This window comes from Rhincodon typus, chromosome 10, assembly GCF_021869965.1.
Source record: "Rhincodon typus isolate 14 chromosome 10, sRhiTyp1.1, whole genome shotgun sequence".
Lineage (NCBI taxonomy): Eukaryota > Metazoa > Chordata > Chondrichthyes > Orectolobiformes > Rhincodontidae > Rhincodon > Rhincodon typus.
The window spans coordinates 65,093,779-65,103,370 of record NC_063341.1 but is presented as its reverse complement, the minus strand read 5'-3'; the positions used below and the strand labels follow the sequence as shown (position 1 = coordinate 65,103,370).

The window sequence follows — 9,592 nt, the reverse complement described above, 5'->3', positions numbered from 1 at the left end:
TTTTTTTTTTTTTAATGTCTATTGGCCTGACGTCTATTAGCCTGATGTCTATTGAACTACAAGCCAATGAATGCCTGTAACACTGAATTGACTTGTATGGTTTTTTTCAGAAAGAAACCTGTTTTAGAATAGTTAAAATATGCACAATTTGTTTTGAGGTTAATAATTATGGAATGAATGCCATTTTTATGCCCACAGGCCCGCTTGCCATGTGTACGTGTCAAATACCTCTTCTTTTCATGGCTTGCAGTATTTGTTGGGAGCTGGGTAATTTATGTCCAGTATTCCACTCATACAGAATTGTGTCGGGCATATGACTGCAAGAAAATAATTGTAAGTATTATTATTTCTGTTCCGTAGCATCTGCTTTAAATGCATTAAATGTATCACATTATCACATCTAAAAGATTGATTAATACTTTCTCCCTTTATGGTTTTATCATTCTGTATTAATACAAATGCTATATGAAAGATGCCTCGTGGTAGTAAAAAAAGTTTGTATTATAATTAACATCTTGATCATGAAACGTAAAGATAATGATATTTTTGTGTGTATTATGCAGTGGTTCTTTCTCTGCCTGTCATTAAATTTAAAACTGGTTCACATGGATTTATGAAATAAATTTGTCTCTACAATGTGTTTTTAGTCTTCTAGTGTTAACAACCATATGGTCCCTTACTGCTTTTCAGTTATTTGTTCATAGTCCTTATTATAGATGTTTCAGGTCCTTGTAAACTTAAGGGTCCCACAAAACCCCATATTATAATATGGACAGAACGCATTGCTTGAAACAGTGAAATTGTATGAAAATTGCATAGAGGTTACATTTACTATGTTAAGTAGGTGCTTCACCTGGAATTAGTCTAAGCACTGAAGTTACTTCTCTGAGCATTATTGTGTCATGTTATTCACTGAATTTGAAGATTTCCTTTCTTGGCTTCCCAATGTTTCTACATATGAACAACAAAGTCATTGCTGAAGCCTGTACAACAAACAACTTTCAAATAGAACGCTGCATCTGCTTCTTCAAATAAAATATGGTCTTTGAACTTCTGTGTATATTTATTGTTACTAAAGTCTCTGCAGCAGTTTACATGTATAGCTGTGCTGTGTGGTCGATGTGCCGAACAGCAGACTTGACAAATATGTTGTGGTAAGTTACCAAGTTTCTGTTTCACTTTTCACTTTTTTAAAAAAGGCTGCATCAAAACTCTCTCCATCAAAAGTACAACTTCAGACAAGTACAGACAACTGTGAGTGAGCGTTGTTCAACAATACAAATTCAAACAAGAGCAATACAGACCACACCCCTCTGTCTCTGTGGAGAAAGTATGAGAGCACACTGATTCCTCAGCATTTTGAGAGTCTCCCTGTTATATAAATTAAATCTTGAATAGTTCTCATTTCTACCTCCAGTGTCCTCTTGTGTTAGCATTATAACATAATTCATTTTATGATTTTTTTTATTAAGGTTTTTCCACAAATTTAGATCTTTTTTCTCTTCACTTTGGTTCACAACAGACTGGTTCTACTCCAAATTTGGATGTATTATCCAGTTGTTTGGGTAAGTTTGTTTTATCATTTTCTCTATCTATCCCATTATTTACATGTTATTTCTTGGAATAATGTAAGAAAACTTATCAATTTGAGAGAATCTATTAATAGATGAAAAAATTTGCAATAATGTCCCAAGTTTCTGCCACTTTTCAGTTACCTAAACATTTTGAAACTGCACATAAGAACACAGTACATGTTCTTTTTATGTATGCCAATTAGGTTTTTAAAATATGAAGTAATGTCCTTGAATTTATTTTAACAATAAGTCTTTTATATTCATGTATATATTCTATCTCTATCTCAAGGTTAATCAGCATGGTATCGCCACAGCCTGGGAACCATCTGGAGTGATAAGGAAGCACTATCTGTTTGACATTTGTATTTGGGGCATGGATCAGCATGCATTTGCTGTGCGCAATAACATTTTACTTAGAATTTGCCAGCAAATGTCTGTGTACGTATCTAACTGTGCAACGGGCCTGCATCAACCAGGTTTTATATAGGAAGCACTGCTATTGAATGTAGCTTGCAGCAAGGACAAAGAGCCACAAGTAGCACAATTGGTGGTTTACCCACTGAAACATGTCCTGCAGTTGTTCATGTCTGTTTCGATGCAAAGCTACATAATTATTTACAAGCGGAATTATCAACCACAGCTGCTCAAATCTGTTGAGACTGGAAGATGCAAGGATGGTAGCACTGGACCAATTACATGACCATCCAGGAGATGGAAACCATGTAACAGAGAGATAAATTGCCCTGCACTAAATTCCAGATATTTAGCAAGGCACCATGTTCATAACAAATAGTTCTCATACTTGCCATCATGTGTTAATTTACCTGACCCAAAATACCACTCATTATGCCCAAGGTGGAACTATATTTACGCACTTGTTCTCACATATGACACATATTACCTAGGAGGCACTGCAATCTAAGGTGGTCTACAGGAAGCAAGGAAAGTAAGAAGTAGTTCAAGGTCTGCAGTTCACTAATCAATTATTGTAATGTGGAGGGGTTGTGAGAACGTTGTGACAGTTATGAAATAATGTTGCATTTAAATTCAGGTAGTAATATGCTGAAATGATCAATATATCAGTCAACCACTCAACATGTGGCTGTTCAAGTGTAGGTCTTTAGATCTCTAGCATAAATTACAAGGAAAGATGAGTAAGTCTCTTTATGACCACCATTGATGACCTAAGCAAGAGTTATGCATCTCACTGTGTGCTAGTATTAAGTCTAGGCAAAAAGCTAATGCTTTATTACTTGAGTCCCAAGCTTTTATCTTGTCCTGTTGTCTCCTAAAGGGAGCAGATTTGCTCTGAGGAGCGGTGAGGAAGAATTGAATCTTAGGCCATAGATTGTTCCACTGCCCAATTAGGGTGCTTGTATGAGACAAGGGAACAGTGGTTGCTGTTGAGTCCTTCCCTCCAAATGTGCCTTCAGTGGCTCTTCTGTTGCTGATTGGAAGCAGTTCAGCTTTCAAGAGCTATTGGCCCATCTCTGCTGGCAGTCCCTGAGGTTCAGTGTTGTCAATGACACAATGCAGAAAAATTTCCAGCCACCACCGGCTCTACTGTCATTTTAGCATGTAAGAAGTAAGCAGCTGACAACCATCCCTGCCTTGGTTGCCAAAAATCAGTGTTCAAGGCCCCTTTGTCTGGAGAATATCAAATATTCCAAATATTCTTGAGTGAAGTAATTTCTCCACCTGTCAGTCCTAAATGCCCCCTTATCCTGAAATGATGATCCCTATCTCTGGACTCGTTAGCCAGGAGAAATAACCTCATTGATATGGCATCAAAGCAGTGCTACAGTATGTATTTCACTGGATCATATCAACAAAACCTTGCAATATGAATATGCTTCTTGCCAAATCTCTGCGCTGACTTTTTCTTGCCCCTTATCAGTGAATGAGGAGATGATAAGAAGATGGATATAAAAGTTCAGACGTGATCTTCTTGAATAGTGGAGCAGACTCAGTGGACCATCTGAACAACTCCAGTGGTGTGTTGAGGGGAAACCATCAGGAGAGAGAAGGAAAAGAGGAACAGAGAATATCACACACCAGAAATTGACAACTGCTTTGACAGAGCACTTAGTTATGATGGTTGCTGCTAAGAAAACTAGGGAGGCCCACATTTCAGCTGTGCATTAAACTCATGCAAAAGTCAAACCAGACAGTTTTTAAGTGTTTGTAAAACTTTGACAACTTATTCATAATTCTGTGTCAAAGGTAATGTTCTAGCGAAGTATTTACTTCATCTTGTATTACATATCGTAAACTAAATGGTGAAACATTCAAGTTAGTTGATTTTTATAGAAATGGATTGATCCACAGTCTTGATTGTAAAGAAGGTAATAAAGGGAAAACTAACGTTTCTACCAACTTGAAGCCTATTAATTCCACACAGTTGAAGTGACCTAAAATCATTTGAATTCACTAGAGATCATAAAAGTGCTGTAATTATATAATTTCTTGTGCTAAAAAATTTCAGACCTTTTTTTTTCCCTTCAGCTTCTCACTTCTGTAAGTGATGTACATGCAGAGCACTGAAAATCTTTTCGGCTTCTCTGTTGGAATTGCAAGATAAAATCTAATGTTTGTATGAGATGTAAAAGTACACATTTTATACATAATACAGTAATAAACATTTGGAAGTTCAGCATACAGCCCACTTGTATTGCTTTACATCAAGAATGTCGTGCTTTTGACATCCCACAGGTAGCCATTTCTGCGGCAGTAAATGGTATGTTGCCTCCCTGATATCAGTCTTAAGGATATCCTAGTATTGTAGAATTTTGTAGCACAGAAGGAGGTCATTCGGCCCAATGCCTGTACTGGCTCCAAAGAGCTATTCTGCTAGTCCCATTCTCCAGCCCTTTCTCCATAGCCTCCTTAATTCATCACTTTTTCAAATACATAGCTAGTTCTCTTTTGAAATCTCCCAAGGAATCCAGCTCCCCCCTCTCCCAGGCAGTGCATTCCAAATCCTAACATGCGAATAAAGAAGTTTCTCCTTGCCTCACTCCCAGCCGTCTCACGGACAATCATGAAGTTGTGACCTCAAGTCATTGACATACCAACGAATGAAAACAGAGTATCCTTCTTTACCCTAGCAAAATTGTTCATAATTTTGAACACCTGAATAAGGTCACCTCTTAATTTTCTCTGCTCCAAGGCAAATAAGCTCAATTTCTGTAATCATTCCCTGCATCTAAAATCCCTCATTCCTAGTATCATTCCAGTAAATCTCCTTTGAACTCTCTCCAGGGCTTTAACATCCTTTTTGAAAAAAGGTGCCCAGAACTGAATACAATACTCCAAATATGGTCTGACCAATGATTTGTGGAGGTGTAGCATCACTTCCTTGCTTTTAAACTCTATGCCTTTATTCATAAACCCAAGGATCATACAAGTCTTCTGAGCAACTGTTTCAACTTGACTAGCCACCTTCAGAGAATTATGCACATGGACCCCAAGGTCCCCATGATCCTTTGCTTCCCTCAAAGTGGTGCCATTGAGTCTGTATTATTTCTTCATGTTTTACCAGAATGCATCACTTAGTATTTCTCTCCATTTGAAGTTCAACTGCCAGGTATTTGCCTTTTTGGCCAACTTGTCAATGTCTGTCTGAAGTCGCTCAGCATCATCCTCCTGATTTGCTATTTTCCCTAGCTTAATATCATCTGCATATGTAGAGATTTTGCTCTCAACAGCCATTTCCAAATCTTTTATATAAATCAGAAAAAGCAAGGGTCCCAACGCAGATCCCTGGGAACACCAATTTCAATTTGTCTCCAATCTGAGAAATGACCATCTATACCTACTGATACTGATACAGAGAGGTATCAGAGGTTACCTTCAAAGAAGAAATGGTTCAAATACAGTGGAGGTATATTCCCTCAAATGGGAAAGATAGAACAAACAAATCTAGATCTCCTTGAGTGCCAAAGAGACTGAAGTTATGGTAAAGAAGGAAAAATGTGCATATGATAGGTGTTGGGTAGGAAATACAATTGAGAACTAAGAGGAATTCAGAAGGGAGGAAGCATGTTAGAAGAGGAATTATGAGGAACGACTGGCAGCCAATATAAAGGGGAATTCCCAAGTCTTCTGTAGGCATATAAATATCGAAAGGACAAGTTGGGCTGATGAGGAACCAAAAAGAGGATTTACAAATGCAGAAAGAGGCAGGGCTGGTGTATCTATCTTTATCAAGGAGGTAGATACTAGTAACAGATAGAAACTGTCACAAGGAAGGTTCAAAGTCGATAAAGACTGCTTGTAATTAAAGTTGATTCTAGGCCTGGATGGGATGCATATGTATATTTAGTAACTGTGCTATTTCATATTGTCTTTTCTGCTTATACAGTTCCACTACTTAGCGAGCTCAGGTGGTCTATAGAGGCTGCCAATGAACGAGTTATTGTGCTTATTACTCAATTTTTTTCATAAATCCTTTTAAAGTCATCAACTCAACACTGGCTCAAGCAGCCATCAGCCAACCAATTTGCACTTTCTTCCCAGACTGCATAAATTAGTGTCACTTTTATCAAGTCTGTTTTGTGTGTGCCAGCCCTAATGAATGCAATGTGAAAAGCTTTTGACTTCTTGTATCCTTTTTAACAATGTTTAAAATAGGAGGTGTAAATTTGAGAGGTTTTGTCTCCAGTGTTCCCATTTAACAGAGAACATCCCACCCAGGTTCATTTATATTTTAAGAACTTTCCAGGGAGCTGAGTTAATAGTTCATGCAGAAATTGTAAAAGATCATCCAGTCCTCAGCCATCTAAAGTTAATTATCAAAAAGTCAAGATTGCATAAAGTTTTCACCTTGAAAATTAAGAGTATGATATCTTTACCAGGCATGACAGTATCCCAAAGTTCATTGTAGCCGACTGAATAATTTTTATAGTTATTTGATGTAGTAGAGAATATCAGAGAAAATGTAAATTGTGGATAGTTGAAACTTTAACAGACTTGTTGTAAATGTTTGTTATGGAAGGAGTTGATAGTTAAGGAGATAGCAATAGTACAGTTCGAATCATTGGGGAAGTGGAAGAAACAATGTTTCATAAAGAATGACGAAAAGACGATGTTAACAACAGTATAATTATGCACAGAATGGGCTTGCTGGACAGAATGAATTCTTCTTGAAGTGTGAAAACCCATCTGGTTCACAAATGTGCCTTGGGGAAAGAAATCTGCTATCAAATGTGAACCACCAAATGGTTCACATTTGGAGTACTGTGCAGTTTTGGGCCCCATATCTCGGGAAGGATGTACTGGACCTGGAGCGGGTTCAGAGGACGTTCACAAGAATGGTCCCAGGAATGGAAAGCTTAAGATATGAGGAATGTTTGAGGAATCTGGGACTATACTCATTGGAGTTTAGAAGGATGAGGGGGGGATCTAATTGAAACTTTCAGAATACTGAATGGCCTGGACAGAGTGGATGTTGGGAAGATGTTTCCATTGGTAGGAGAGTCTAGGACCCAAGGGCACAGCCTTAGAATAAAGAGAAGACCTTTTAGAATGGAGATGAGGAGAAACTACTTCAGCCAGAGAGTGGTGAATCTATGGAATTCACTGCCACAGGAGGCTATGGAGGCCAGGTCATGGAGTACATTCAAGACTGAGATAGATAGGTTCTCGATTATCAAGGGGATCAAGGGTTTTGGGGAGAAAGCGGGAGAATGGGGTTAAGGAACTTATCAGCCTTGATTGAATGGCGGAGCAGACTCCATGGGCCAAATGGCCTAATTTCTGCTCCTATGTCTTATGGTCTTATTATGAAGTCTGGTCTGTATAGCCATGATTCTATAATAGCAGAGCGGGTTCGAGGGGCAAATGTCCTACTTCTGTCCCTGTTTCTTACTGTCTTACATGTGTTACATCGAACCCACATTAAGGAGGTTGACTCTAAAATAGCGCAGTAAACGTCTCTGTTGTACTAAATTGTTACTGAATGTTATTGTGGGAATATCTTCGCCGTAAGACAACAGTGGTTCAAGAAGACTGTCGATCATCACTTTCTTAATTGAAAATGGGCAATTCAGGATAGTTTTGCCATCCTGTACCTTGTGAATATAATATTTTTTTAAGTTTGGATTTGTTTATTTCAAACATTGGCTTCAATTGCATGCATGTCTACATCTTTAAATATGCTTAAAATTCAGAATCCCCTTTTGTGTAACAATACCTCTGAAAAGACCTTACAGTCTTGTGCTATTTTTTTCTAGTGTGATAAATACAAGAAGGGAATTATTGATGGATCGGCTTGTGGCAGCTTGTGTGATAAGGGCACTCTTTACTTTGGCAAATGCCTCTCTAATAAACCTAATAATCAGGTAAGAGCATGGCGAGAAATCTGTTGTTTTAATTGTTAAAGAGTGCACACTGCAAATTTTTAAAAATGTTTTAAGGGAATGTATTGCAAATAATATTTTTTGGAGCAATAGGGTCATGTTAGTTGGCTGCATTGCTGATTTGGTATGTTTTAGCATTGTGGAGGATGGTGATTTCTGTTTTAGGTGATTGAAAAACTGTGCTTAGAGCGTTATTTTTACACTTGATCTGTTTTTTTACTTTATTGCCATATACATTGGCAACAGTTTACATATGCAACAATATATTAAAGCAAAAAATGTCGCTGCTATTGCTGTGACTTTTCAAATCATGTGGTTTTACATAAATGCACCTGTGAAATCTGAACTTTCAACTGCTAATGATTCACTGTTAGATTAAGTAAAGTGTACATATAGTATTGTACAAACACCAACTTGAAAATGCTATGGCATGGACTTTGGATGTCATCCAAATGAAATATTCACACCTTTGTTAATCTGTCATTAAACACAGTTTTTTTTAGCTCTTAGTTTCAAATTTAAACAAATTTGTTTAAAAACAAATTAAACAATGTTGTTTTACCTTTATACTCATACTATTTGGATGTGCGAGCAATTCCAGCAGATCAGAAATGTGAATAATTATTATCTAAACATTGCTATCATCATTTTTCTCATCTATCATGTGTATTCGGCCTTAATAACGAAAAGGCAGGTTGTTGAGGATTGTACCTGTGAAGAAACTACTCCTCCGCTCGCGACAACTCCTGCATTGTTTTTCCGCCTACCGCTCACGCTTGTTTAAATTTGAAACTAAGAGCTAAAAAAAACTGTGTTTAATGACAGATTAACAAAGGTGTGAATATTTCATTTGGATGACATCCAAAGTCCATGCCATAGCATTTTCAAGTTGGTGTTTGTACAATACTATATGTACAATTTACTTAATCTAACAGTGAGTCATTAGCAGTTGAAAGTTCAGTCACATAGAGCAGTTTTTCCGCCGCCTCCGCCTCCACGCTTACTACTTCAACCGCGAACCGAGCCTAACCCTCCCTCTACTGACCCCTTCTCCCACTTCCAACACACCCCCTCCTCCTGGACACCACCCCAAGGCCTCCTACCCTCCCTTGACCTCTTCATCTCCAACTGCCGTCGAGACATCAATCGCCTCAAACTCTCCACCCCTCTCACCCACTCCAACCTCTCCCCTGCAGAACGTGCAGCCCTCCACTCCCTCCGCTCCAATCCCAACCTCACCATAAAACCCGCGGACAAGGGAGGCACAGTTGTAGTATGGCGCACTGACCTCTACATCGCCGAGGCCAGACTCCAACTCTCCGACACCACCTCCTACCGCCCCCTTGATCATGACCCCACCCCTGAGCACCAAACCATCATCTCCCAAACCATCCACAACCTCATCGTTCCCCAACCCCGCACTGCCCGCTTCTATCTCCTTCCCAAAATCCACAAACCTGAATGCCCTGGTCGACCCACTGTCTCCACCTGCTCCTGCCCCACTGAACTTATCTCCAACTATCTGGACTCCATTTGCTCCCCCTTGGTCCAGGAACTCCCTACCTATGTCCGTGACACCACCCACGCCCTCCACCTCCTCCAGAACTTCCAATTCCCCGGTCCCCAACACCTCATCTTTACCATGGACGTCCAGTCCCT

At 38.9% G+C, this 9,592-nt stretch overlaps 2 protein-coding genes across 3 annotated transcripts in view; both read left to right on the top strand.

Annotated features, from left to right (window-relative positions):
* Window positions 1-9,592, top strand: part of ccdc18 (coiled-coil domain containing 18) — a 250,198-nt gene that overhangs the window by 142,637 nt on the left and 97,969 nt on the right. The gene's annotated exons all lie outside the window — the stretch shown is intronic.
* Window positions 1-9,592, top strand: part of dipk1a (divergent protein kinase domain 1A) — a 28,955-nt gene that overhangs the window by 9,761 nt on the left and 9,602 nt on the right. The window contains exons 2-3 of the mRNA XM_020530801.2: window positions 199-333; window positions 7,808-7,915. Coding sequence (XP_020386390.1) covers window positions 199-333; window positions 7,808-7,915 — 243 coding nt within the window. The remainder of the gene's footprint in view (window positions 1-198; window positions 334-7,807; window positions 7,916-9,592) is intronic.